The sequence below is a fragment of the Hipposideros armiger genome, unplaced genomic scaffold, assembly GCF_001890085.2.
Source record: "Hipposideros armiger isolate ML-2016 unplaced genomic scaffold, ASM189008v1 scaffold_1368, whole genome shotgun sequence".
NCBI lineage: Eukaryota > Metazoa > Chordata > Mammalia > Chiroptera > Hipposideridae > Hipposideros > Hipposideros armiger.
The window spans coordinates 91408-119223 of NW_017732718.1; the positions used below are offsets into that span (position 1 = coordinate 91408).

Below are 27816 nucleotides of genomic sequence, written 5' to 3' on the forward strand. Positions count from 1 at the left end.
TCACGGCGCGGGCGTCTGCTGACGGCACGGAGAGTCGCCGCCGCCGCTGAGACTCGGCCAAGCTGCTGTCGCTGTCACCGCTGCTGCCGCCGCCACTGCCACCGCCGCCGCCGCCGCCGCCGCCGCCGCCGCCGCCGCCATGGCTCAATACAAGGGCGCCGCGAGCGAGGCGGGCCGCGCCATGCACCTGATGAAGAAACGGGAGAAGCAGCGCGAGCAGATGGAGCAGATGAAGCAGCGGATCGCCGAGGTGCGGGCCGGGCCAGGCCGGGGCGCCTCCGAGCATGCGCGCCGCCCACTGCCCGGGCCCACTGGGTCCCCGCGCGACCCTGGGCGGCGGGCGTAGACCGCTGGGTCCGGCCCGACTTTTTCTTGCTGACTTCCAGCAAGGGGCAGTAGCGAGCCAGCGACAGTCTGCTCATCTGTAAAATGGCCCCAGAAGGCTGTGCCGAGTTAGCTTGTGACAAGCCTCCAACTGGAGGGAGCCACACTCAATGGTTCCAGTGGTCACGTTGGGGCACCCCTCGCGGGCACAGAGCATCTTGGCTCTGGCTCCTCAGCCCTGAGAGCAAGGTTTCTGCCCTGAGCCAGGGGATACAGGGAAGGGCAGGTGCCGCAGGCTCTTGCCAATCCCCTGGTCACTGAGGCTCACTCCAGAGCCCTTTGCACTGTGGAAAAGGCAGGCCCGAGCATTAGGGGTGCTAGTGGTTCACAAAGAGCTTCTGTGAGTGGGTGGCGGGTGGGCAGGAAGGAAGGATCCCTCCGCCTCGGCATTTGCTTGCAGCGACTCCTTTGGAAGAGCACGGACTCAGTGCAGTAAGGGAGAGCAGACTCCGCCTGCCACAGGTACTGTGGAAGTCGAGCCCAAGGAAGTGGCCTCAGTTCATGCTGGACCCAGACCCATGGCCTCAGTCCTGACCCTCTGGCCAGCCAGCGGTGCCTATCTCCGCTGGCCACATCCTCTGGAGGCCACTGGCCAGAGAGGGACTTATGTGGGATGGAGCTGGGCTGGAGTGAGGACATCTCACGGGAAGCTGTTGGCAACATGTGGAGTAGAGAGGGAGCAACATTATTCATTGAGGGACTAGGCCCCTTGGCCACTCTTTACTCTGCTGTCACCCCTTGGCTTGGGTCTCCAGAGCTTCAGCTTAAAGGCTGGTTTTGAAAAATGTCAAATGCAGGTGGTAGAGTCCATGGCTCCAGGCCACTGAGGGAGCTCTGGTCGCCAACACGAGGCATGGGTGGGGGGCAGAGCAGTTCAGAGGTCACAGGGAAACAACCCCATTTGACTCCCTCAGCACTGAAAGAGCCCCTCGTAGTCCTGTGGAACCTTCCATCAACCGAGGAGATGGGATGTGTCTTTCCCAAGGTCACGTAGTGAGGGCAGGGGCAGATCTGGGACTGGAACCCAGGCCGGGGTCCCCACTTCAACCGTGGGGTGGTGGGTGGCCCTCACTGCTACTCTCCCTCCTGACAGGAGAACATAATGAAATCCAACATTGACAAGAAGTTTTCTGCACACTATGATGCCGTGGAGGCAGAGCTCAAGTCCAGCACCGTGGGTGAGCAAAGCACGCATGCCACCCTCCTGCACCCAGAGGCCTGTTGCTTCACTGGCTCTGGGTGACCGACCCGTACCCTCATGTCTCCTCGCCTCGTAGGACTTGTGACCCTGAATGACATGAAGGCCAAGCAAGAGGCGCTGGTGAAGGAGCGGGAGAAGCAGCTGGCCAAGAAGGAGCAGTCGAAGGAGTTGCAGCTGTGGGTCCCTTCATTCCCACCGGCAGCCCTCCATTTGAGATGTAGCTAGTGCTTAGGGTCAGGTCAGGCTGTTCCTGCACCTTGAAGTCATAACCAGAGCTCTGCAGTAGTACTCCTCAGGGTCTGCACCACATGGGCCCCACACTGAGCACACAGGTGGCTCTGGGTCAGGGAAGGGGCCTCGGTGGGGACGTGGTGCATGATGGTTATCCGTGCCTTGGCAGGAAGCTGGAGAAGCTGCGAGAGAAGGAGCGCAAGAAGGAGGCCAAGCGGAAGATCTCCAGCCTGTCCTTCACCCTGGAGGAAGAAGAGGAGGCTGGCGAGGAGGAGGAAGATATGGCCATGTATGAGGAGGAGCTGGAAAGGGAAGGTGAGGGCAGGTTTGGGGCACCAGGGAGCGGCACTGCCTGCAGAGCTGTGTCCTGGGTTTCTGGCTCTAGAGTGAACACGCACATCCACCATCCAGCCTTGATCGCCCACTGTGTTCATGGTCCCAAACATCGCATGTCGGGACAGGAGAGAGAGCCAAGTTTGCACTGTGTGCCAAGCTGAGTTGGGGTGAGGGCTCGCCTTTAGTAGTGTGAGTAAGAGCCAGGCGTGCGGCCCCTGGTCAGGGGTGTAGGGTCTTCAGTGTGAGAGGCTGCCTTCCCCCCGGGCACCCACCCCTTTTTGGATGCTCTACCCCTCCAGTGCAAAGGAGCCTTTGCTCCCTTAGACATTGGCACTCCTGCCTTAAGTCCTCCGAGGTTCTCCAGGTCAGAGCTGATGGGACAAGAACGTAGTACCTGGTCTCCTGTCCAGCTGCTGGCATTGGAGACCAAAGCGAAGGCCCCTTGGCAAGGGCACCTCTTAGGTCTCCACAGGTATGAGGTTGAATAATTAAGTTTGCAAACTCATCCTAGAAAAAGTGCTCCATCCCTCATTGCTGAAAATCACTTTGAAGGACTCCCCTTGGGAAGCTATGCACCTAGCACCTAGTCCACCCTTCCAAGCAATTTTGGAACTCTTTTTCTGGAATGGCCATCAGAGCCGCTGTTGTATTACCCTTGATGTCCTGAAAGTCATCAAAATGCCTCGCTTTCAATATTTCCTTTATCTTTGGCTAAAGAAAGAAGTCATTGGGGGCCAGATCAGGGGAGTCGGGAGGGTGTTCCAATACAGTTATTTGTTTACTGGCTAAAAACTCCCTCACAGACAGAGCTGTGTGAGCTGGTGCATTGTCGTGATGTAAGAGCCATGAATTGTTGGCGAAAAGTTCAGGTCGTCTAAGTTTTTCATTCAGCCTTTTCAGAACTTTCAAATGGTAAACTTGGTTAACTGTCCAGTTGGTACAAATTCATAATGAATAATCCCTCTGATAACAAACAAGATAGCAATATCATTGCAACAAGTTCATGAACTTAATTGTCAGACCGCGTATTGTGAAGAGGACAGTGCAGGCTGCTGTGGCCGGGAGCAGAGAGCAGTGTGTCCCAGCCAGGATGGCCCAGGAAGCCTCCAAGGAGGTGGTGTTTAAGCTTTGGTCTGAGAATCAAAGGTCCAGGGTGCCCTGGAACCAGGACCCATCATGCAGCTGACTCCTGTGTTTTCTTTGGCTCCAGAGATCACCACGAAGAAGAGGAAATTGGGGAAGAACCCAGATGTGGACACAAGCTTTTTGCCTGACCGAGACCGTGAGGTAAAGGCAGCCTGACCCCAGTCCTGGCACTGACCTTGGCAGAGGCTTTTGCTCAGGGAGCAGGGCCCTGCATGCCCCCTGAGCAACCCTGGGTCTCCCTCCGATACCCATTTCCTCTCCCAGGAGGAGGAGAATCGGCTCCGGGAAGAGCTGCGGCAAGAATGGGAAGCCAAGCAGGAGAAGATCAAGAGTGAGTGCTCACCATTGGGACGCGCATGACCCAGCCTGGGGCAGTGCGAGGCCGGGACTGGGGGCTGAGCCCCAGGGATCTTGTGGGGTGTAGGGACACTTGGTTCTGGAGGCTAAGTGGCAATTCTGTTTTGTAGGTGAGGAGATTGAAATCACCTTCAGTTACTGGGATGGCTCTGGGCACCGGCGGACAGTCAAGGTTTGCCATGTGGGCCCTGCACCCTGCTCCCGGTGCCCCTGGGATTCACTGAAAAGGAGCTTTAATCCTGACTTTGGAGGCTGGCCCCTTCATGTGGGTGGCCCCTGGGGATCCTGGGGGGAGCCGGAAAGAGGGCCCAGCCAGTTGTAGGGCTAGTGAGGGCTCCAGGGTCCCTGGCATGGGCCTCCAGGGCACTGCCTTCTTTAGAGCCCTTCTCCATCTTCCCCTTCCAACTCCTTGGTGTCCTGGGTGCTGACTCTCGGGTCTGCTTCGCAGATGAAAAAAGGCAACACCATGCAGCAGTTCCTACAGAAGGCGCTTGAAATCCTGCGCAAAGACTTCAGTGAACTCAGGTAGGGTGTGTGTGAACGCGTGAATGTATGTGCACGTGTGTGAGCATGTGCGCGTGCGTGTGGATCCTGCAGCCCCAGCCCTGGTACCAGAACCCCCGAGTGGTTGCTGCTGCTTGTGGCACACCAGATGACTGCTCCCTGGGTAGGAAGGTGGCGTGTTGGCACTGTGTTCCTGAGTGGAGGGTCAGGATCCTCTTGCCATCCTTCTCACCATAGACAGTTTAGGTGGGAGCATTGGCCTTCGCTCTTCAGCCCCGAGGTGGAGGACAGCTAGTGCTCTCGCAGGGCTCCCCAAACCTAGCCTGCCTCAAAGCATTCAGGGCTGCCGCCTAGCTCTGGCGCCCGTCTCCTTGCCCGGCCACTTCTTCATCCATCTATGCCCTCCTGCCTTTCTCTCTCAGGTCAGCAGGGGTGGAGCAGCTCATGTACATCAAGGAGGACCTAATCATACCCCATGTGAGTCCCCTCTCTCTCCCCCCAGCCCCAGGCAGGGTGGCAGTGGGAGGCGCGGTGGGCTTTGCCATGCCTGGGGGCTTCGTGGGGCAGTCTTCGCTCTGCTCTAGGTCTTTGGCTTGGGTCGGGGGGCACAGTGTGTGTAGCTGTACCTGCGTCCAGTCGGCAGGCGGGTGGCAGAGGCTGAGATGGGTCATCAGCTATGATTTTCCTGCTCTGGGCTCCTAGCACCACAGCTTCTACGATTTCATCGTTACCAAGGCGCGAGGGAAAAGTGGTGAGTGTGCCTGACCCAGCCCCTTCCCTTCCCCAGCCACTCGCCCCCAACATGTGAGGGCAGCAACCTGAGGGTTGGCTGGCTTCTTCTTTCCTGCAGGACCACTCTTTAATTTCGACGTTCATGATGACGTGCGGCTGCTCAGTGATGCCACTGTGGAGAAGGATGAGGTACAGCAGTGCAGGGGCACTGGGCCGGGGGAGGGAGGGGCATGGGGGGGCCTGAGAAGTTGAGAAGTCAGGCCCCCAGGTGGCCCTGAGCCACCAGGCCTGACCCTTCTTCCCTCAGTCACATGCAGGCAAGGTGGTGCTACGGAGCTGGTATGAGAAGAACAAGCACATCTTCCCCGCCAGCCGCTGGGAGCCCTATGACCCTGAGAAGAAGTGGGACAAGTACACGGTGAGGAGGCCCCTCTGAGGTGGCCCTGGTGCTGGGCTGGCCGTGGGTGGGCTGCATTGTCCTGCTAGAAGACCATAATCGATGGGCCAGCCCATCCCTGCTCAGCTCAGCTTCCCTTCTCTGTCCCCTTGTCCTCACACCAGATCCGGTGAACGCAGAGGTGGAACTTGACTCCCCCCGGTTTCCTCCAGTCTCCCCACAACCCCGGGTCTCCAAGACTCCAGGCGCCCTGCTTCCCTCTCCCATGACATGACTGATCTGCCCCTGCCCCGATGCTGTCATTTACCATTTTTTTCTTTTATGGTAAACATATATACATGTTACAGTCAGAGTACCTGTACTGTGTTTTGTTTTAAAAAACATTTATTGAGATAAAATTCACATATGAAATTCACCATTGTGGCCATTTGAAACTGTATAATTCAGGGGTATTTAGTACATTCACAATGTTGTACAAACATCACCTCTGTTTAGTTCCAAAATATTTCCAACACCCCAAAAGGAGACCCTGTACCCATTAGCAGTCTCTCCCAGCCTCTGGCAGCCCCTAGTCTGCTTTCTGTGTGTAGGAATTTGCCTTTTCTGGAAGTTTCACATAAATGGAATCATACAATATTTGTGGTCATTGTGTCTGGCGAGAAAGTGTGTGTTTGGTGGGGTGGGAGGGTAGAAGGGGATTGGGTAGGAATGTGAGGCTTTGGAGAGAGAAGGGGGGGCATTTGCAACCCACGGGGGCCCTGGACAGGCCCGGCTGTCTCTGCAGCCAGCCCGCCCTCCCCAGGGCACTTACGTGGCATTGCGGTTCTTTCCTGTGGGTGGGAGGGGCGTTCCATTCCAGGCCTCCCTCCCTGGCCCTTGGGCTCCTCTTGTGTCTCCTAGCTGCGCGTTCCATAGAGGACAGGGCCGTCCTGTGGCTCCCAGCCACTCTACATTGCTATCATAGCTATGCAAGCCCACCAACGTTGCCCTCCTTGCTCTGGGCCCTTCTTAGCATCTCTCCCCAGTCCCGACATGGGAAGGTCACTATGGGTGCCCTGCTCAGACTGCCCTGGGGCTGGTCACTGTCACGGCCCCAAGGGAGGAATATGGCTTGGGGTGGGTGCTCCCCAGTTCTTGCGTAAGCTGAGACAGCCAGGCCTGGCTCCAAAGGCTGAGGAAGGCAGGCTGACCACTCCTGGCTCCCGTCCTTCTTCCCCGTGCCTGAGGCCAAGCAGAGGGGACAGGGGACAGCCCCTGGCTAGTGGGGAGCTTCCCAGCTTGGTCTGGCCCTACCTACCTGGCAAATCGTGGGCTTTGCTGGGTACAGAGGCTCTTGTGCTCTTCCATGGGCAGGGCCCTGTGTCCCATTCAGCCATAGTCTGGGGAGGCCTGGCTGGCAGCTAGGAGCTCTCAGGCTTCCAGGCCCTGGGTCTGGGATGGGGCCATCTGGGGTCACTTGGAGGAGGGTAGAGTAGGCCAGAGCGCCTTGGGGCACAGCAGGGAGGGGGTGGCCAGGCCTGACCCCAGGTCATGGACAAGTCTGGGGACCTCAATGGGACCATTTGTTTGGCTTCGAGAACCCTGGAGAGGGGATTGTTTGGCCTTCTGCACCACCTCCCCCTCCTGCCTTTGAGAAGCCACCAGAAGAGCAGGCTTCCCAGGGAAAAGGAGCCCCTCTCAGCCAGCCAGCTCACCCAGTGGTGGATGTTTTCTGAGGGAGCCGCCTTCAGCCTCACAGCTCTGGCAAACAAGCTCTTTGAGGCCCAATCTTTGTCCTGACAGGGAATGACCTGATTTCTGGGAGCAGCCCTAAGTCCCTGGGAGGTCGGGCTGGGGCAAGAGGGAGCCCTTTGGGGTCAAGGGGGCAGGGAGACTGTCATGGAAGGAGACCTACTTCCTTGTGGGCAGCAAAGAGATGGGAAAGGCTGCACCATGGGGGGGGGTGCCCAAGGGAGGAGCTGCTAGTCCTAAGTAAAACTGTGGTGGCCAAGCTGGAAGAGCATTGGCGGGGCAAGCTTCTTACAAATGTACCGCTAGGGGCACCTGGCCTCACTCCTGAAGGCTGGCACAGGCAGAGTGGAACTGTCTAGGCCCAGGGCTCTTCCCTTGGAACCTTGGATTCATGTGAATGTGGAGCTCAGTTGCTATCTGATGCTCTGGGACTACATGAGGTCAGTGAGTGGTCACCAATATTTCTGGGGACCAGTGTGCCAGAGGTGGGCACCCCTTGATTTCAGACTTCTGGCCTCCAGAACTGGGAGACAAGATCCGTGTGCCACCTGCCTTCTGAGGGCCCAAGACACTGCGGCTATGCACACAGTCCAAATATCCTGGGAAGTGCACCCCCAGGAGAAACCAGCTCGACCAGTATGCCATCACCAAGGTCCCCAGCTACTAAGTCAACCATGAAGAAGATAGAAGACAACAGTACAGTTATATTCATTGTGGATGGCCAGGCCAAGAAGCACCAGATCAAACAGGCTGTGAAGAAGCCCTATTATGAAAATGCAGGGCCGGCCGAGTGGCGCGATAGTTAAGAACTGGCTTGGGACGCCAGAGAGCCCCAGTTCAGATCCCACATATGAGGGCTGGTGACACTGCCCTCCACAAAAAAAAATGGAAAGACAAGCCATTGGCAAGTCCAAAATTTGTAGAGCAGGCCAGCAGACTGGAGACTTCAGGCAGGATATCTACATTTAATCTTGAGGCAGAATTTGTACTTCTTTCTCCAGGAAACTTCAAATTTTGCTATTAAGGCCTTCAATTGAGTGGACGAGACCCACCCACATTATGAAGGGTAACCTTTTCTCAAAGTCAACCGATTGTTGAGGTTGACTACTTCTACAAAATATCTTCACAGCAACACCAAGATGAGTGCTTGATGAAATCACTGGGGACTATAGACGAGCCAAATTGAAATTAATGAACACATAACATTAATCATAACAAAATCCCATGTTCACGGCTAAAAAGACTTAACCTTGTTAAGATGGCAACATTCCCCAAAGTGATCTACAGATTGAATTGAATCCCTATCAAACTCCCACTGGCTTTTTTTTTTTTTTTGCAAGAACTGACAAGCTCATCCTAAAATTCACATGGAAATGCTAGGGACCCTGAATAGCCAAACCATTCTAGAAAAAGAAATTTGGAGGACTCGCTGACTCTTGAGATATGGGATTATGGGTGGGGACAATAATGTGTAGACAAACCCTGTGAGACCCTGGACGGGGCATAGCCCACAGGACAAGGGGAACTTCCCAGCCTGGGCCCCAGGAGCCTGGCCAGGACTCACATTTCCTGATTTCAAAACTTACTACAAAGCTACAGTGATCAAGACAGTGTGGTACTGGCATAAGGATAGACATAAAGATCAGTGGAACAGAATTGAGAGTCCAGAAACAAACCCACATATCTACTGTCAATTGATTTTTTTGATGAGGTTGCCAAGGCCATTCAATGGGAAAAGCATAGAATATTCTCTTCAAGAAATGGTGCTAGGGGCCAGCCGAGTGGCGCGATGGTTAAGAACTGGCTTGGGATGCCAGAGGGCCCCGGTTCGGATCCCACATATGAGGGCCAGTGACACTGCCCTCCACAGCTAAGATGCTGAACAACAGCTCAACCTGGAGCTGGGCTGCCGTGAGTCGCCGGCGACGGCGTAGGCTGCAGCCCCTGTGGCAGTGGGTTGCCATGGGCTACCGTGTGTAGCCAGCAGCCAGCGTGAGCGGCCAGCAGCCAGCGTGAGCGGCCAGTAGCCAGCGTGAGCGGCTGTCCAGAAGCCGGCGACTGATCTGCCTCACCCGGGAAGAGCGCAATGATGGTGCCAACTTGGGCCAGTGAAGCCACGTCCTCCACAACTAGACTGAAGAACAAAACAACAGCAACTTGTCTGTGCTCCTTCCCCCAACTCCCCAGCGCTGTTCCCATCCCCCCAATTCCCCAATAAAAATCTTTAAAAAAAAAAAAAAGAAATGGTGCTAGGACAACTGGATAGTAACCACATGCAAAAGAATGAAGTTGGACCACAACCTCATATCATATACTAAAACTAACCCCAAATGGATCAGAGACCTAAATTTAAGAGTAAAAACTATAACACTCTTAGAATAAAACATAGGGGTAAACCTTTGTGAACTTGGTTAAAATAATCGTTTCTTAATATGACAACTAAAGCACAAACTAAAGAAAGATATTAGCCATCATCAAAATTTAAAACTTTTGTGCATCCAAGTACACTATCAACAAAGTGAAAAGAGAACCCACAGAATGAGCGAAAATATGTGGAAATCATATATATATATATATATATATATATATATGATTAATATTGAGAATATATAAAGAACTAGAACTCCTACTACTCACAAACAACAGCAAACCAAAACCTGATTAAAAAATAGGCAAAGAACTTGAATGGACATTTCAGATGTCTTTGTACTCGTATATCAAAAAGGACGTACAAATGGTCACTAAGGTCATGAAAAGATGCTCAACATCATTAGTCATCAGGGAAATACAAATTGAATCCACAAGACACATTTTTGTACCCACTAGGATGGCTAGAAACAAAAAGTCAGATAATAAGTGTTGGTGAGGATGTGGAGAAGTTGGAACCTTGTACACTGCTGGTGGGAATGTAAAATCGTGCAGCTACTTTTGAAAGCAATTTGGCTGTTTTACTCAAAACTATTAAAAATGGAGTTATCATGTGACCCAGCAATTCCTCTCCTAGATGGAAGGAAAACGAACATGTGTTCACTCATGCACTGATGTTCCTAGCAGCATTACTCACAATAGCCAAAAGAGGGAAACAACCCAGATGTCCACCAATTGATGACTGGATAAATAAAATGTGGCATATCTATGTAATGGAATATTATTTGGTCCTAAAAAGAAATGAAATACTGATACATGCTAGAACATGGATGAACCTTGAAAACATTGCATTAAGTGAAAGAACCCAGACATGAAAGACACATGCATATTGTATGAATCCATCTATATACGATGTCTAGAACAGGCAAATCCTGGTCAGAAAATAAATCAGTGGTTGCCAGGGGCTAAAGGGAAGGGGACTGGGGAGTGACTGCTAAGGGGTATGGGGGTTTCCTTTGGGGGTGTTGAAAATGTTCTGGAGTTAGATAATGGGGATGGTTGCACAACTTTGTGATTATAACGTTATTGAATGTTACACTTATATGAGTGACTTATACGACAGGTTAATTATATCTCAAAGCTGTTTAAAAAGAAAAACAAAAAGAAAGCAAGGGAATGAAACCCCCAGATGAGGGTGTGCTGGCCGGCTGAGGAAGAGGCCAGGTGTACATGACTGACAGTCTGGAATCCTTGTGCTGGGCATCCGCATATTATTAGCCACAGGCCCTACGGATTATGGAACGGCAGGCGGAGAGTGTCCTAAACTAGGGCCAGGAGTCCTTGGCTGGTGTGCACCTGAAGGTCCAGGACATGGGAGGCCGCGCCCTGGCAGCAGGTGGTCGACGCGCGCCTCCGAGCGCCGGGGCGGGGCGGGGCCGGCGCGCGCCCAAGCCAGCTATGCACGCGCCCAGGGCCCGAGGGGGTGTGGCGCGGGCGCGCGCGGGTCCCAGGGTTGCTGGAGGCAGCGGGTGGGGAGCAGGGGGAGAGGTGCGCGCTGCGGACGAGGCCATTGCGCAAGGGGGTGGTCGGCTCTCTGGGCGGGGACCCCGGCAGCTCTCAGGGCCCGGGCTGCGCGCCGGGCCTCACCCCAACCCTGGAGAGGAGCGGCCCCGGCCCATGCGCCCGGCCCTCCCTGGGCTCCCCCGCCCGGCGCTGTGGTACGGTCCGGGTTTAAAAGGCCCCAGCGGCCGCGGGCTGGCCCAGTGTGTGGGCGGCGGCGGCAGCAGCGGTGGTGGTTCGCGGGGCGCAGGGCGCTGGGTGCGGCGGTGGGGTCGCGCGAACGGGGCCGGTGTGGGGCTCGGGGGCGCGTCCACGTGGCTGGCAGGCGGCCACCGGGAGCCAGCGGCGGTGGAGGGACAGGTAGGTGGTCGCCATCCCCCGCTGTCGGTGCGGAGCCAGCCTGCTCGGCGGCTTGGGGCTTGGGCAGCCCGAGGGTTCTGTCGGCCTTGAGAGGGTCGAGCCCTGCCTCTCCTCTTGCCCCTTGAGCGCCGTCCTGACTGGTCCTTAGTGCCCCGCGCCGGTAAGGACGACCAGTCCGAGCCCAGCCCCCTGCCCGATAGGGACCCTTTGTGGCGGAGGAGCGGCCTCTCCAAGGACTGCTGTGGCGCCTCCATCCACTAGGGTCCCCGTGGGTCGGCTGAGGGGTGTCCCTGGTGGGGGCAGGGAGAGCCGGGCCAGCAGCACGGTGGGGAGCATTGGGGAGCGGTCCCTGGAGCTGCGTCTCTGCGAGGGTCTGTTCCTATCCTCGGGCTTTTTGCTGGTAGGGCTGTAAGCAGAGGGGCTGGGTGTGCCTGGGATGCCTCAGGTTCTCACTTACAGGTGGAGGTTGGAATGGGGGCTTGGGATGCAAATCCTGCCTCTCCAGGTCTGCCTCCCGACCTGTCTTGTCCCCATTCCTAGGCTTGTGTTCTTGCGTGGTGTGGAAGAACCTTCCTTTCTTCTCTGGCTTTTGCGTTAGGGGTCCAGGATTCGGACCTGACAAAAGAGCCCTGGAGAGGTGATCAGTCTGAACTGAAACTTTGCAGTTTCAAGCCCGGACTACTCCTTGTTCTAGCAAATGCATTTTTTTTTTCTTTTTCTCTTCTGCACCTCTTTAGTTTGGTTCCCCACAGCCCTCCCCCAAGCCGGGTACCTCAAATCTCACTTGAGGCTTTGGCACTAAGACGGTAGCACTGAGCCCTGTCCTGTTGTCTGCTATGACACTGATCTGCTATCTTTGCCACCTAGGGCTGGCGGGAAAGCTGGGTGTGGCCTGGGGGCGAAGACCTGGCCAAGCTGGCACTGCCCGTATAGCAGCAGCCCCATCTTCCCAAGGTCTCTCTGTATTTGGGGATAACGCTCCCCTTTCTTAGGGCTTTTTGGGCCCCCTGGTACTTCCCCTTCTCCAGCTAACCTCTGGATCTGGAGGGAGTGCAGGACTGCCTGGGCCATCTGTCTGGCTGTGCCTGAGCAGAGCCTGACTTATGTCTGTCTTGGTGGTGGTGTGTAGCTGTGGGGGCAGGCGCGACTCGGCTTTGTGTTGCAGCTCATAGGCCAGACAGCAGGCTCCTGGACAGCCAGCCGAGGGAGGCCCTGGGGGTGAGGAGGCAGCTGGGGCCAGGAGTGGGAATGTGGCAGTGCTGAGTCCAGTCTCAGGCCTTGATGTCTCCTCAGACCTCTGTCCCAGGGATCCTGGTGGCAATGCCACCCTGGGGTGGTGTTCCCCCCAGCCTCCGGCTTGTGATTGTTCTCTCCCTGCCTTTCCCTTCCCCCAACGTGGGCGTGGGATGTCTCTGTGGCCTGGGGTTTGCCTGTGGTGGCTCTTGTGTGCGGCTAGCTGCCCTCATCTCTGGGATCTGGTGGTCTGGGTCTCATTCCAGGAGGGCCTCCGGCCCTGCCTTTCCCAGCATCTGGCTCTGCTGCCCCCTTGGGTGTGGCCCAGCTGAGGCGAGGCCTCCTGGCTCCTTTCCAGGGGTGGGGGATGATTGATGGCCCCCAAGCCTGCCCGCGCTTACTGTTCACTCATTCGCCCCGGTGGAGGCCCCTCCTCTCCCAGCCGTTGTCACCATCTGGGGCTCTGGCATGGTGGTGGGTTAGTGGCTCCTACCCACTGTGGCATGGAGCTTGGCCTGCTGGGGGTCCTAGGCCAGGTTTGCAAGAGGAGGCGTGGCAGCCTGGGCCGGGGGTCTCTGACTTGCATTCGCCATCTCTCCTCAGGCCCACCCCGGGGCACAGTCGCCGGCCATGCCCACTGTCTGCCTCCTCCTGCTGCTGCTCCTCACCATGGAAGGGGCCCTGTGTGTCAGCAGGCCCTTCCCCACCTTCTCGGTGACAGACACCACACTCACCCACCTGGCTGTGCACCGAGTGACCGGGGAGGTATTCGTGGGTGCAGTGAACCGTGTCTTCAAGCTGGCCCCCAACCTTACTGAGCTACGGGCCCACGTCACAGGGCCCGTTGAGGACAATGCCCGCTGCTACCCACCCCCCAGTATGCGCGTGTGCACCCACCGCCTGGCACCTGTGGACAACGTGAACAAGCTTCTGCTCATAGACTACGCGGCCCGCCGCTTGGTGGCCTGCGGCAGCATCTGGCAAGGCATTTGTCAGTTCCTGCGCTTGGACGACCTCTTCAAGTTGGGAGAGCCCCACCATCGCAAGGAGCACTACCTGTCAGGGGCCCAGGAGCCCGACTCCATGGCTGGTGTCATCGTGGAGCAGGGCCAGGGGCCCAGCAAGCTATTTGTAGGCACGGCTGTGGATGGCAAGTCTGAGTACTTCCCCACTCTGAGCTCCCGCAAACTCATCAGTGATGAGGACAGTGCTGAAATGTTTAGTCTGGTGGGTGAAACCGCCTGTATGTTCACCCTCCTCCCTTTGCCTCTCTTGCACCTGTTTCCCCCCCTGCCTTTGCTCTGTCCTGGTTCCACCTCTGGAAGAGCCCTGGTTCAAGATGGGACAAGCTTCTGAAGACAGGAGGATGAGCTGAGGCACAGGACAGGGCTGCTTACCCTGCCCTCTGTGGCCCTTCCGGCCTGGGCTCCTGTGACCGTGTGGGGTGGGGGAGATCTTGTGAGGGAAGCCCTGGGGGGCGGTGTTGTGGGGGCTAAGGAGCCAGGGTTTGGGAGGGTAACAGTGGACCCAGTCCTCGTCCCATGCTCTCTCCTCAACTTGCTCCCCAGGTGTACCAAGATGAGTTCGTCTCCTCGCAGATCAAGATCCCTTCAGACACCCTGTCCTTGTACCCCGCCTTTGACATCTACTACATCTATGGCTTTGTGAGTGCTTCCTTCGTGTACTTCCTGACACTGCAGCTGGACACCCAGCAGACGCTGCTGGACACAGCGGGGGAGAAATTCTTCACATCTAAGATTGTGCGCATGTGTGCGGGGGACTCCGAGTTCTACTCGTATGTGGAGTTTCCCATCGGCTGCTCCTGGCGTGGTGTGGAGTACCGTTTGGTGCAGAGTGCCCACCTGGCCAAGCCCGGCCTCCTGCTGGCCCAGGCCCTGGGCGTGCCAGCCGACGAGGACGTCCTCTTCACCATCTTCTCTCAGGGCCAGAAGAACCGGGCTAGCCCACCCCGGCAGACTGTCCTCTGCCTCTTTACCCTCAGCACCATCAACGCCCACATCCGACGCCGCATCCAGTCGTGCTATCGTGGGGAGGGCACGCTGGCCCTGCCCTGGCTGCTCAACAAGGAGCTGCCCTGCATCAACACTGTGAGTGTGGTGGGCCTTAGTCCTGGAGCACCCACGTCACTCTCTCAGGATCCCCTGCCCTGTCTCATCATCTTCCTGCATCTGCTACTTCTCCTTTTGCCCTGGCCCGCCTTCTCACCGTATCTCGTGGCGGGCACTCTCTGCTTGTGGACCACCCCTTCCTTTGCCTGCCCCTTCTCCCAGCCCCAGTGAGCTGCTTCTCGCTCCATCTCGTGGGTGGCCCTTGCTGTGTTGAGTCAGCGACAGTCTCTCGGCCTGTCCCCATCTTACCGGCCCAGACCTCGCTCTCCTGTCCCACTCTTGCTTCCTCTCCCTCCTCAGCCCCTGATTTCCTGGGCGATCTGGGGCAAACAGTCAGTCTTGGCTGGTGGGGAACACGCTCCAGGTCCTGCTCCCTTCTAGAACATGGGGTCTTGTGGCTTCTGTCCAGTTGCTGCCCCCAAGCTTTGACTCTTACATGTAGCCCTCCTGTTTCACCAGCCCATGCAGATAAATGGAAACTTCTGTGGGCTGGTGTTGAACCAGCCACTGGGTGGCCTGCATGTGATCGAGGGGCTGCCCCTGCTGGCCGATGGCACTGATGGCATGGCCAGTGTGGCGGCCTACACCTACCACGAGCACTCTGTGGTCTTCATTGGCACTCGCAGCGGCAGTCTGAAGAAGGTAGGCCCTGACCCCCTTGGCATGTAGAGATTGGGACAGACGCAGATATGGGATGACGGGTGGGGACAATAATGTGTAGACAAGCCCAGTGAGACCCTGGACAGGGCACAGCCAACAGGGCAAGGGGAACTTCCCAGCCTGGGCCCCAGGAGCCTGGCTGTGCTCCAGGGGCCACCCCCGCAGCCATCTGCCTGTGCCAGCACCACTGCCTGCTGTGGCCTGAATTGCTGACTTCCTGTGGCTGTGGGGATGGAGACCAGACCCAGCTCAGGGTGTCCTTGCCAGGAGAGCAGGTGGCTGTGGCTCAAGAGCCATGATTGCTGGGTCCTCAGTTGAATGAATACAGACATAACCCCCTTTGCCCTCTTGTCCCCTCATGGGCAGCAGGGCCACAGCTGCTTCCATTCTGGGACTGGGGGTGGTGTAAAAGGGGGAGATGAGCTCCTGGGAGCTCTGATGTGTTCTGAAGAGGCAGGAGTCAGGATAGCCACCACATTCTCGTCCTGCTTGCGTGGCAATTGTGGAGCTGTCCCCAGGGAGGTTGGAGGGTAGCCGGGGGAAGGTTTGTGAAGGAAGCTGCTGAGCTCTCAGCAAGGCCTGCTCCCCTCCTGGGCCCGTTTTGTCGTTTATAACCACTTTATTAAGGTATAATTCCCATGCCATATTCTTCCCCTGCTTAAAGCATACATTCCAGTGGCTTTAGTATGTTTGCAGAGTTGTGCAACCCTCACCACTATCTCATTCCATGACATTGTCATCACCCTAAAAACCCCTTCCCGTTTGGATATCACCCTTCTCCCCCACCCCCCATCCCTAGGCATCACTAATCTCTCTGTCTCTATCTCCTGGGAACCTTTTCTGGGTGGCTGTCACCCCCAAGGGCCTCCAGGGGGTGGCCTTTGAGCACTCGTTCCCCTGCTCATGGTGATCGTGAGGGCTGGCTAGTCAAGTGCTGAGCCCTGCCAGGCCATGGCTTCAACTTGGCCACAACCTGGAAAGTCCCCGGCTCGAGAAGAGGACGCCCTGGGTACGTGGGGTGCTGCTATAGCGTCAGATTGGCTTGTCATCCCTCTTCCCTGGTCTTGTGGCCCAGGTGCGAGTTGATGGCTCCCAGGATGCCCACCTGTACGAGACGGTGCCCGTGGTGGATGGCAGCCCCATACTCCGAGACCTGCTCTTCAGCCCCGACCACCGGCACATCTACCTCCTGAGTGAGAAGCAGGTGGGCCCGTGGCGGGTGGTGGCGGGTGGCAGTGCGGAAGCCGGGTGGGTGCTGACGAGGCTGTCCCCAGGTGAGCCAGCTCCCAGTGGAGACTTGTGAGCAGTACCTGAGCTGCGAGGCCTGCCTGGGCTCCAGGGACCCACACTGTGGTTGGTGTGTGCTACAGCACAGGTGAGGGCAGCGGTAAGGGGATGGGTGGTGACGATGGGCTCAGTGAGGCGCTGCTCCTGAGAGGAGTCGGCCAGGCCTGCTGATGGTTGAGGTCGTCAGTACCTGCCCTCGTCATATAGTCACTTCTCCCAGATGTGCTTTTGTGGCCTTCCCCACCCTCCCCTTCCACTTTCTCCAGCTAATGAGTGGAACCTCCACCCTGAATGACGTCCTTTAGACCCCAGGGGACAAGGCTGAGGCACGCTGTTGCCTGGCACTGTGGGATGGGTAGGCTGTCCCCTTCCCCCCAGACCCCCACGGAGCCCTGGACAGGGCTCTGCCAGGGCAGATGTGGGATGGGCTCTGGCCTGACCCCATCCAGATGCTGCCGCGAAGGGGCCTGTCCAGGTGCCTCAGCCCCTCATGGCTTTGCCGAGGAGCTGAGCAAGTGTGTCCAGGTGCGGGTCCGGCCCAACAACGTGTCAGTGACATCACCTGGGGTGCAGGTGAGTGGTGTGGTGGGGGGGTTATAGGCCAATGCATGCGAATGTTGGGGGATGCACCCTGCTGAGTACTCTGCTTCCCCCAGCTGACTGTGGCCATGCGCAATGTGCCAGACCTCAGCGCAGGCGTGAGCTGTGCCTTTGAGGAGGTGACAGAGAACAAGGCAATCCTGCTGCCCTCTGGGGAGTTGCGCTGCCCCTCACCCTCCCTTCAGGAGCTCCAGGCTCTCACCAGGGGGCACGGTCAGTAGCTGGGGCTGCTCGGGATGGGGGCACTCTCTGTCCCCAGCTGGCTCACAGCCACCCTTGGGCTTGCTACAGGCGCCACCCGCACCGTGCGGCTGCAGCTGCTCTCCAAGGAGACTGGTGTGAGGTTCGCCGGGGCCGACTTTGTCTTCTACAACTGCAGCGTCCTCCAGTCGTGAGTACTGGCCTTCCTGACCCCTGTTCCCACTTGTCTTTGTCACCTGCTGTGTTGTGCAGGTGTCAGATGGGCCCTGGCACCTTCTTCCTTTGGTTCTCCATGTGTCCATTAGGAGGGGTGGTGAGGGGGCAGGCCTGGCCTTCTATTGTTTCTGAAGCCTCTCCCCCCTAGGTGCATGTCCTGCGTTGGCAGCCCTTACCCCTGCCACTGGTGTAAGTACCGCCACGTGTGTACCAGCCACCCCCACGAGTGCTCCTTCCAGGAGGGCAGGGTCCACAGCCCCGAGGTGAGGCGGGCGCCATGCGCGAGGGGGCTGGGCTCCGTGTGGGCTGGCCTCTGGTTTTTCTGTCTTTGGTCTCGTTGGTTTTTTGGAGCTTTCTCAATGCGGCGCTAGCCCAGCTGGGCCTGTGCTTCAGCCGACTGTGTGTGGCTGATGGCCATTCTCCCTCCCAGGGATGCCCTGAGATCCTGCCCAGTGGGGACCTCCTGATCCCAGTTGGCGTCATGCAGCCTCTTACCCTGCGGGCCAAGAACCTGCCACAGCCCCAGTCGGGCCAGAAGAACTACGAGTGTGTGGTTCGGGTGCAGGGGCGGCAGCAGCGGGTGCCCGCTGTGCGCTTCAACAGCAGCAGTGTGCAGTGCCAGAATGCCTCGGTGAGGCCCCCCGCCCCGCCTTCCACTGGTCTGGAAGCCTCAGGTGGCTATGGGAGGGTTCCTTCTGACAGGCCATGTGCTCCATCTCCCCCAGTACTCCTATGAAGGTGATGAGTATGGTGACACTGAGCTGGACTTCTCTGTGGTCTGGGATGGAGACTTTCCCATCGACAAGCCTGCCACCTTCCGAGGTGAGGGGTGGGATGGGTCTGAGGAGCCCGCCTCCTGGGACAGAGTTGGCACGAACTGGGGCCAGGTCCAACGGGGTCCCTCTGTCGGAGCCGCCAAGGCTCCCTGTAGCTTCCCCCCAGCAGTGCCCTCTGTGCCCACAGCTCTCCTGTATAAGTGCTGGGCACAGCGACCCAGCTGCGGCCTCTGCCTCAAGGCTGACCCCCGCTTCAACTGTGGCTGGTGCGTCTCAGAGCACAGGTGCCAGCTACGGGCCCACTGTCCGGCCCCCAAGACCAACTGGATGCACCCGAGCCAGAAGGGCACCCGCTGCAGCCACCCCCGCATTGCCCAGGTTAGCCTTCCCCGCCTTCCACCTGCCAGGCACCTGGGCCTCCAGGCTCACACTCTCACCTCTCATCCTGTTCTACAGATTTACCCACTCATGGGGCCCAAGGAGGGAGGCACCCGTGTCACCATCGTGGGCGAGAACCTGGGCCTCACCTACCGAGAGGTGGGCCTGCGGGTGGCTGGTGTGCGTTGCAACTCCATTGCTGCCGAGTATGTCAGTGCCGAGAGGTGAGTGTGGCCGTGAGGGTGCCCAGGCTGGTGCTCTGAGGCTGGCCCTGACAATCTCTGACCCCTAGGATCGTGTGTGAGATGGAGGAGTCGCTGGTGCCCAGCCCGCCACCAGGACCCGTGGAGCTCTGTGTAGGTGACTGTTCCGCTGACTTCCGCACACAGTCTGAGCAGCTCTACAGCTTTGTGGTATGTAAGCCTCCTGCCCCTTCCCACACCCACCCCTTCTGGGGGGCTGTAGCCCTGCCTGCACTGGGCTGCTTCCTCCCTCCCCTCAGGGCCGCTTCTCCCACAGACCCCAATGTTTGACCGTGTGAGTCCCAATCGGGGCCCAGCTTCTGGGGGCACACGGCTCACAATCTCTGGAAGTTCTCTGGATGCTGGCAGCAGGGTCACGGTGACTGTGAGAGAGGGCGAGTGCCAGTTTGTGAGGTGGGTAGGGACCTGCCATTCTTGGGCTGGGCATTGGGTAGGGGTGGAGGGGTGGAGTAGGGCCAGTGAAGGCCCTTGGCCACCTGCTCCAAGCATGCCGCTTTGACATAGGAGAGATGCCGAAGCAATCGTGTGTATCTCACCCATCTCCACCCTGGGCCCCAGTCAGGCCCCCATCACCCTGGCCATTGACCGTGCCAACATCTCCAGTCCTGGAGTCCTCTACACCTACACCCAGGACCCCACTGTCACTCGCCTTGAGCCCACTTGGAGCATCATCAAGTAAGACCCTAGGGAGAATGGGTCCCTGAGCTCCTGTCTTAGGGCCTCGCCTGGTGACTGAGTCCTTGGGCATCAATCATACCTCCTCTGAACCTGAGCCCTTATTGGCAGAGAGGGCAGAGCCCTCCCAACCACGTAGCACCTGGCACCCACCCAGGAACCCTGGGTGTGGGAGGCTTCAGGCTCCCATGGCAGCCTTGTTAGCTATCCAGGGCCCAGCTGGGGGCAGTGGGAAATGGAGCCTGAGGCTCCTCCCCCTTGTCCCCAGTGGAAGTACTGCCATCACTGTGAGTGGGACCCACCTGCTGACAGTCCAAGAGCCCCGGGTCCGGGCCAAGTACCGAGGCATCGAGACCACCAACGTGAGTGCCAGCTGCCCTCGCCCCGCCCCTGACCTTGCCACCCATGGCCTCATGTGCTGGGCTGCCCGCCCTTGTCCACACAGACGTGCCAGGTGATCAACGACACTGCCATGCTGTGTAAAGCCCCTGGCATCTTTCTGGGGCGGCCGCAGCCACAAGCCCACGGCGAGCACCCTGATGAGTTTGGTTTCCTGCTGGACCACGTGCAGACAGCCCGCTCCCTGAACCGGTCATCCTTCACATACTACCCCGACCCCAGCTTCGAGCCACTTGGGCCCTCCGGCGTCCTGGATGTCAAACCTGGCTCCCATGTTGTGTTGAAGGTGATGGTGGGGTGCAGGGGCTGGGAGGGACAGGGAGGTGGGGAGCCCTGGTTGACTGTGTCCTCTATACACAGGGCAAGAATCTAATCCCTGCGGCAGCTGGCAGCTCCCGCCTCAACTACACCGTGCTGATTGGGGGCCAGCCGTGTGCACTCACTGTCTCAGACACGCAGCTCCTGTGTGACTCACCCAGCCAGACGGGCCGGCAGCCTGTCATGGTGTGTGGGGGATGGGAAAGCCACCAGGGGAGTGTGGGGTGGGTGTGAGGGTCAGCTCACAACAGGCCTATCCCCACAGGTGCTGGTGGGTGGCCTGGAGTTCTGGCTGGGCACCCTGCACATCACAGCTGAGCGGGCACTGACCCTGCCAGCTATGGTGGGGCTGGCAGTGGGCGGCGGGTTCTTGCTGCTAGCCATCACTGCTGTGCTGGTGGCCTACAAGCGTAAGACTCAGGATGCAGACCGCACGCTGAAGCGGCTCCAGCTCCAGATGGACAACTTGGAGTCCCGTGTGGCCCTGGAATGCAAGGAAGGTACCTGGGGAGGGGGTACAGTGCAGGGTGGGCAGGCTGGCGGGGGGCCTCCCTGCTCCTCTGCTCCTGCTCTGCTCACTCTCCCTCCCTGCCCCTCCTAGCCTTTGCTGAGCTTCAGACAGACATCAATGAGTTGACAAACCATATGGACGTGGTGCAGATCCCATTCCTGGACTATCGGACCTATGCTGTGCGTGTGCTCTTCCCAGGCATCGAGGCCCACCCGGTGCTCAAGGAGCTAGATGTGAGTCTCCCCTCACCTGCCCGCTCCCTGTCACCCCCTGGGCCACTGCCCCACCCTCTGAAACTCTCTGCTGCCCCCACAGACACCCCCCAATGTTGAGAAGGCACTGCGCCTCTTCGGGCAGCTGCTGCATAGCCGTGCCTTCGTGCTCACCTTCATTCACACACTAGAGGCCCAGAGCAGCTTCTCCATGCGTGACCGTGGCACCGTGGCTTCGCTCACCATGGTGGCCTTGCAGAGCCGCCTTGATTATGCCACGGGGCTGCTCAAGCAACTGCTGGCAGACCTCATAGAGAAAAACCTTGAGAGCAAGAACCACCCAAAGCTGCTACTGCGCAGGTACTGTCCCACCTGCAGCCCTGCCCTCTGTGGGCCCAGCCCCTGAATGGTCCCACCACCTACCAGGCCAGGGCCCCAGCAGTCTTTTCACCCTAGGACAGAGTCGGTGGCTGAGAAGATGCTCACCAACTGGTTCACATTCCTGCTGCATAAGTTTCTGAAGGTGTGCATGGCAGGTGGGCTGCAGGGGAGGTGATGTGGGGAAGTAGCTGGCTGGCAGGCAGGCAGCAAGCTGTGTGCCCAACCCTGGCTGCAGGAATGCGCCGGAGAGCCACTTTTCCTGCTCTACTGTGCCATCAAGCAGCAGATGGAGAAGGGCCCAATTGACGCCATCACAGGCGAGGCACGCTACTCCCTGAGTGAGGATAAGCTCATTCGACAGCAGATAGACTACAAGACGCTGGTGAGTGGGGTGCCAGGTGGGCAGGGCTTTCGGCATTCGGGGAAGCCTCGCCCAGAACCCACCCTGTGGTTCCCCTTGCCCTCAGACCCTGTACTGTGTGTGCCCGGAGAGTGAGGGTAGCGCTCAGGTCCCGGTAAAGGTTCTCAACTGTGACAGCATCACCCAGGCCAAAGACAAGCTGCTGGATGCTGTGTACAAGGGCATTCCATACTCCCAGCGTCCCAGAGCTGAGGATATGGACCTAGGTAAGGTTCCCATCCTCTTTTCCTGGCCCCCACCTTGTGGCCACATTACCTTGGCTGGTGCTCATGCTCCCCACCTGGGCTCTGTCCTCTGAGTAGACTGGGCCCAGGGTCTCGGGAGACACTGAGCAGGACCTCAAGGGCTGCCTGTGGCCCGCAGAGTGGCGCCAGGGCCGCATGGCCCGCATCATTCTCCAGGATGAGGATGTCACCACCAAGATCGAGTGTGACTGGAAGAGAGTCAACTCGCTGGCCCATTACCAGGTGAGGGGCTGGGGGCCCACTCACCACAGGGCTAGCTGGGAGCTGTGGCCCTGCCCTGAGGACATGGGAGCAGAGGGCCTGGCTCCTTTCCTTTCTGGCCCTCGAGCTCAGGGAGCCTCGGGAACTGTTCCACATGCACACTGCAGGGCCCCGTGGCTTCTTGGCCTCCTGCACTGCCCTTCTCTGTCTCTGGGGTCTCCAGGTGACAGATGGTTCCTTGGTGGCACTGATGCCCAAACAAGTGTCTGCCTATAACATGGCCAACTCCTTCACCTTCACCCGTTCCCTCAGCCGCTACGGTAGGTGTCCTCAGTGTGGTGCCCTCTGCTGGCCCTCTGCCCTTTGAGGCTGTGTCAGCCATCATGGGGAGCCTCTGTCTGAGCAGCCAGCTTGACTCTGGTGGCCTCTGTGGGCCCTGCCCTTGGGAGGTCCAGTTCCTTATAGCCTAGAAGTGGGGTGGGCCAGAAAGAACAGACAGGCTTCCCACAGGCTTCCCTCAGTCTGCTGGGCTCCTGGGACAGAGTGGGGCAATAGCTCCAGCGATGGCTGGTGTGGCGCCACTGGCCTAAGGGGCGAACTGGTCCTCTGCCCCAGAGAGCTTGCTCCGCACAGCCAGCAGCCCTGATAGCCTCCGCTCTCGGGCACCCATGATCACACCTGACCAGGAGACGGGCACCAAGCTGTGGCACCTCGTGAAGAACCATGACCATGTCGACCACCGTGAGGGGGACCGTGGCAGCAAGATGGTCTCGGAGATTTACCTGACACGACTGCTGGCCACCAAGGTGTGGGCCTGCCCCGTGCCACCCTGGCCTCAGGGCTGCTGGCCCTGCAGGGAAGCCCTGATGATTTCCAAGCCTCTGTCCCCCGTCTGTCTTGCTGTGGGGACATCCCAACCTGGCTCCCTCACAGCCTGTTTCTGCTGCACCCCCGCAGGGCACACTGCAGAAGTTTGTGGACGACCTCTTTGAAACCGTGTTTAGCACGGCGCACCGGGGCTCGGCCCTGCCCCTGGCCATCAAGTACATGTTTGACTTCCTGGACGAGCAGGCTGACCAGCGCCAGATCAGTGACCCTGATGTGCGCCACACCTGGAAGAGCAACTGGTACTGCCCTGTGCCTGGCTGCAGGCCCTCTGGAGGCGGGTGGTTGGAAGATGCTGGTGGATTTGCCAAGACCCAGGGACTACAGGGGCAGGGTTACTGATGGGGCTGGCTTGGTTGTGCAGGCAGGAGACAACTGGCATCCATGGTGCCACCAAGCAAAGAGGGCGAGTGAGTGCAGTTTGGAGGTGGGTTCTGCGGGGCATGTGGCTGGTTGGTAGTGGGGCCAGCACCCAGGGGTGGCCCTTAGCCACCAGGGCCTTGCCCAGGGCAGAGATGCTAGTGGATCAGCCCAGGTGGTAGCTGTTTACTTTTGTGTTCACTGCGGGAAGTCTGGCAGAAACTTAACACAAAGGCCCTTAACCCTCGATGGGTCAATCTTGCTGCTCTGGGTGAGACGTGGCCTGGCCAGACAGGAACAGTGGTGGGAGGTGCTCATGGGGAGACTAGAGAGCTGCCAATGTGTGTCCCTCTGTCCAGCCTGCCACTGCGCTTCTGGGTGAACGTGATCAAGAACCCACAGTTCGTGTTTGACATCCACAAGAGCAGCATCACGGACGCCTGCCTGTCGGTGGTGGCCCAGACCTTCATGGACTCCTGCTCCACGTCAGAGCACCGGCTGGGCAAGGACTCCCCCTCCAACAAGCTGCTCTATGCCAAGGACATCCCGAACTACAAGAGCTGGGTGGAGAGGTGGGCCCCACCTGGTGCTCCATGCTGCGGGGAGGCAGGGCCAGGCAGCCCAGGGGAGACTGCTGGGGGCTGAGGGAGGCAGCAGCTGCCCCTCTCTGGGCTGGTTTGTCTGAAGTGGGTCATCCACAGGAGAAAGGCCCAGAGCCTGGCCTAGCAGTCAGGGCAGGGGCTTTGGCTTTTGTGCCACCTGCCCACATGACCTACTCAGGGTCCCAACAGGTATTACCGGGACATTGCAAAGATGGCATCCATCAGTGACCAGGACATGGACGCCTACCTGGTGGAGCAGTCCCGCCTCCATGCCAGCGACTTTAGTGTCCTAAGCGCACTCAGTGAGCTGTACTTTTATGTCACCAAGTACCGCCAGGAGGTATGTGCTGCCTCTGGTGTGGCAAAGGCGGGGGCTTGGTGGCGGTCAAAGAGTGCCACAAGGAAGTGCAGGGGACAGGGAGCCCATCTCTTAGGTTGCTCACGATCCCTCCCCCGAGCAGGCCCCTGGACCAGCACAGGTGACCCTCTTCTAGATGCTGGGGTTTGAGGCACTCAGAAGAGAAACCACTGGCTAGGGCAAAAGTTGAGGGTGGGGAGAGCCAGGATGATGGGGTGGGGCCAGAAGGTAGGCATGGTCAGCCCTTTGTAGGGCCTGTGGGATTTGTGACTCGGTGTGTCAGTAGGCAAGGGACATAGAGGTGTGGACCTCAGGATGTGTTCTTGGCTGGAGGTAAGAATTCGTGAGCCAGAACATGGCCCTGAGATCCCAGCTCAGCAGGGCCGGCCGAGTTGATGGGGAGGGAGAAGCGACCCAAGCACTGAACCCTGGGGCCCTGGGACACTCAGAGGTGACAGAGAAGAGTGGGGGCGGACAGTGGAGACAGAGGAGGGGTGGCCAGCAGGGTGGGAGGGACCTCAAGAGTGCTGAGCTGACCCTGGGCCGTGTGTGAGGACCCCCCCGGGGGGGGGTCAGGGAGGAGGGAGTGATCGGCTGTCAGGTGCTGCTGCTCATCAAGGGAGAGGGGCCTGAGGACACTGGCTGGTTTTGCCGACCAGATCATGGAGAGCTGGACAAGAGAGGTGTGAAGGGGGTAGTTAGGAGGGGATGGGGAAGGAGAAATCAGTGACCGTGATTTCCAGACCACTATTGGGAGGGGCTGCACTCTGGCTGTGCAGAGAAGAAAATTCTGCAGCTGGAGGAGGATTTGGGGTCAAGGAGAAGCTGGAGGGTGTGTTCAGAGGTGAGAGGTTGGAGCCTTTCCCATGTGCCCAGGGCCCATGGGGAGGAGGGATGTGCTAAGTTGAGAGGGAGGGAACAGCTCAAGCTGGGGGGGGGCTCATTGCCCAGGAGGAGCTGGCCCCTCCCCTGGAGCACAGTTTTGGGGCCCTCCTACCCCCAGGTTCTCACCGCGTTGGACCGAGACGCCTCTTGTCGGAAGCATAAATTGCGCCAGAAGCTGGAACAGATCATGAGCCTCATGACCAGCAACAGCTAAGGGTGGCAGAGCCGGTGAGGAGGGGCCTGCTCAGTCCTGGGCCGTCCTCCCATCAATGGGGGTGGGGTCTCGCCTGGGGCTCAGGGCTGAGCCCGGGATTTGGGGGCACGGGTGTGGTCACTGGGCCACTATGCCCCTGGCACACCTGGGTCCCCTTCATTAGTGCCTTGCTTTGGGCCCTGCAGGCGGGGAGAGGGTGACAGGACCAAACCCCCCACCCCAGCAGCAGCAATACCCCCAGCCTCTTGCCCTTGTGCCCAGGGTTGTGACAGCCCCTGCCCTCCTTGCTATTTATACCCCCAACCACCTATTTATTTAATTTATCTCCACCTCACCATCTCCATGTGTAAATAAATATGTGTCCTCCCGGGATCTTGCCAGCCTCACTCACCTTCCCTCCTTGAGTCGTCCTGGCTCCTTCATGACACTGTCAGCCTTGGCTTAGCTTCTGGCGCCTCACCCTTGCCATGGCTGGCCCCACCCATTCCGAGAAGGGGGCCTCGGCACCAGCAGCACTTGGGGTGGGTTGATGCCCCCGAAGCTGCCCTTGGACTGTGGCTGTGCCAAGGGGTCCCCTCGAAACTTCTTGGGAGTTGGATTGTATGTTCTCACAGGGCCCCGTTCTCTCTGAGCACCTGGAGAGCTGTTACCAGGCATGCGCCAGGGCCTGACCTGGGTCTAGGGGCCCCAGACCTCTCCTCCCGGCCCTACTGCCAAACTCCCGCGGTGTTGTCTGCACTTGCCCTGGACCCCTTCATCCTCAGCTGCCCTGTCCTGCACCTGCCCCAAGGGGCCGAGGCGGCAGTGCCTTACTCCTTTGTTCTGCCTCTTCTGAGGAATCTGGCCCCGTCTCATGGTCCCGGAAACCCAATTCTCTCCTCTTTTGTTGCATGAGTTTTCCTTTGTTCATGTAATTTTTTTCCCCTAATTAAATGGTGGGAAAATGGAGTCAGTGTGTGGCTTTGCCCTTGGGGCAGGTGGGTGGTTGGTAAACATGGGAAACAAGTGGGGAGACTGGTAAAAACCAGATGAGCTGGACTCCCTTTGTGGGAGGAAGTTGTAATGCACTGCCGGGTTCCTGAGGGTTTAAGGAAGCCCAGGGCCATGTCCAATCCATCAGCAAGTGCTGGTGGCTCTACCTTCAAGATCCATTCAGGATCTGTTCCCTTCTTCCCACCTCCACTGCCCCTAGCCTGGTCCAAGCACCCATGTCTCTTGCCTGGATGCCAGTCTCCCTGTTTCTGCCCTGCCCGCCCTCAGCCTTTTCTCAACATGGGAGGCATTGGGATCCTGGAAAGAGAAGGTGGATCTTGTCCCGCTCTGTTCAGAGCCCTCTAGTGGCTGCACTGCACCCAAACTCCTTCATATCTGACAACTCTTTTCTGTCCCAGTTGTATCTCCTTCATGATGTGCCTACCTATTTCTTACCTCGCCACACACACCTGTTAAGGTAATGCAGGTGGGGAGAAAGTGGGATGCAATTTTAAATAGAGAGGCCAGGAATGATATTTGAGTGTGCCAGTTGGATCCCCTGGGGAAGTGTTCCAGCCAGGAAAGAGCCAGTGCAAAGGCCCTGAGGCAGGAATGGCCTGGTGTGTCTCAGAAAGGGGATGAAGCCAAAGTGGCCGGATCAGTGAGCAGGCTGGAAAGGGGAGTGGAGGACGCCAGAGAGGACGCAGCCCTGATTGTATAGCACTCCGTAGGCCAATGTGAAGGCTTTGGCTGTGTCTCTGAGTGAGGGTAGCCCAGGGTGGGTTTGGAACAGAGGTGTTCCATGACCTGATTGAGGTGTTAAAGCCACAAGCAGCTTCAGCAGTCCATCCGTGGGGCCAGGCAGTAGACTGTGGCGATAGGATCGTTACACAACCGTATGTGTTTGCCAAAAGTCCTAGAACTCTATACCTTAAAAGGAGGGAGTTTCTAGTATGGGAATTAGATCTCACTAAACCGGACTTCAAACACAAATAAGTTAACAAAAAGAAGAGATAAAAGAGTAAAGAGGGCCGGCTGAGTGGCGCGATGGTTAAGAACTGGCTTGGGACGCCAGAGGGCCCCAGTTTGGATCCCACATATGAGGGCCAGTGACACTGCCCTCCACAG

The 27816-nt window shown here is 58.2% G+C and overlaps 2 protein-coding genes across 5 annotated transcripts; both read left to right on the forward strand.

Moving 5' to 3' along the window:
- Nucleotides 1-14: 14 nt before the first annotated feature.
- On the forward strand, nt 15-5934 carry FAM50A (family with sequence similarity 50 member A). 3 transcript variants are annotated; one of them, XM_019633655.1, is made up of 13 exons: nt 17-250; nt 1478-1562; nt 1662-1761; nt 1986-2131; nt 3363-3439; nt 3563-3629; nt 3766-3827; nt 4104-4180; nt 4582-4636; nt 4862-4910; nt 5010-5080; nt 5199-5309; nt 5453-5934. In XM_019633655.1, exons 1-13 carry the CDS (start codon nt 140-142, stop codon nt 5459-5461), a joined length of 1020 nt encoding a protein of 339 aa, XP_019489200.1. In that variant the 5' UTR covers nt 17-139; the 3' UTR covers nt 5462-5934. The 3 variants fall into 3 exon arrangements, with proteins under 3 accessions (XP_019489202.1, XP_019489200.1, XP_019489201.1); XM_019633656.1 differs by lacking the exon at nt 17-250 and adding an exon at nt 259-846; XM_019633657.1 differs by lacking the exons at nt 5010-5080; nt 5199-5309; nt 5453-5934 and having other exon boundaries at nt 15-250; nt 4796-4884.
- A 5133-nt stretch (nt 5935-11067) lies between these two features.
- On the forward strand, nt 11068-26664 carry PLXNA3 (plexin A3). Of its 2 annotated transcripts, XM_019633679.1 has the most exons (33): nt 11077-11306; nt 13143-13766; nt 14108-14647; nt 15128-15310; nt 16404-16532; nt 16603-16703; nt 17065-17188; nt 17272-17428; nt 17507-17606; nt 17781-17895; nt 18063-18263; nt 18358-18454; nt 18596-18786; nt 18865-19010; nt 19079-19199; nt 19306-19442; nt 19554-19724; nt 19993-20086; nt 20170-20409; nt 20484-20627; nt 20707-20941; nt 21043-21185; nt 21268-21524; nt 21621-21687; nt 21781-21927; nt 22013-22172; nt 22330-22433; nt 22636-22732; nt 23028-23218; nt 23370-23539; nt 24017-24229; nt 24449-24599; nt 25621-26664. In XM_019633679.1, exons 2-33 carry the CDS (start codon nt 13170-13172, stop codon nt 25714-25716), a joined length of 5619 nt encoding a protein of 1872 aa, XP_019489224.1. In that variant the 5' UTR covers nt 11077-11306; nt 13143-13169; the 3' UTR covers nt 25717-26664. The 2 variants fall into 2 exon arrangements, 1 of the variants encoding a protein (XP_019489224.1); XR_002122856.1 differs by lacking the exons at nt 24017-24229; nt 24449-24599; nt 25621-26664 and having other exon boundaries at nt 11068-11306; nt 23099-23218; nt 23370-23462.
- Nucleotides 26665-27816: the final 1152 nt, after the last annotated feature.

Bases quoted from the DNA above. Each gene is read 5' to 3' on its own strand.
- FAM50A (XM_019633655.1), top strand. From the start codon at position 140: ATGGCTCAATACAAGGGCGCCGCGAGCGAGGCGGGCCGCGCCATGCAC. The intron at 2,132-3,362 runs GTGAGGGCAGGT...CTTTGGCTCCAG, and splicing joins GGAGGAGCTGGAAAGGGAAG to AGATCACCACGAAGAAGAGG. The intron at 3,630-3,765 runs GTGAGTGCTCAC...TCTGTTTTGTAG, and splicing joins CAAGCAGGAGAAGATCAAGA to GTGAGGAGATTGAAATCACC.
- PLXNA3 (XM_019633679.1), top strand. From the start codon at position 13,170: ATGCCCACTGTCTGCCTCCTCCTGCTGCTGCTCCTCACCATGGAAGGG. The intron at 20,087-20,169 runs GTGAGTGCCAGC...TTGTCCACACAG, and splicing joins GAGGCATCGAGACCACCAAC to ACGTGCCAGGTGATCAACGA. The intron at 23,219-23,369 runs GTGTGGGCCTGC...GCACCCCCGCAG, and splicing joins CACGACTGCTGGCCACCAAG to GGCACACTGCAGAAGTTTGT.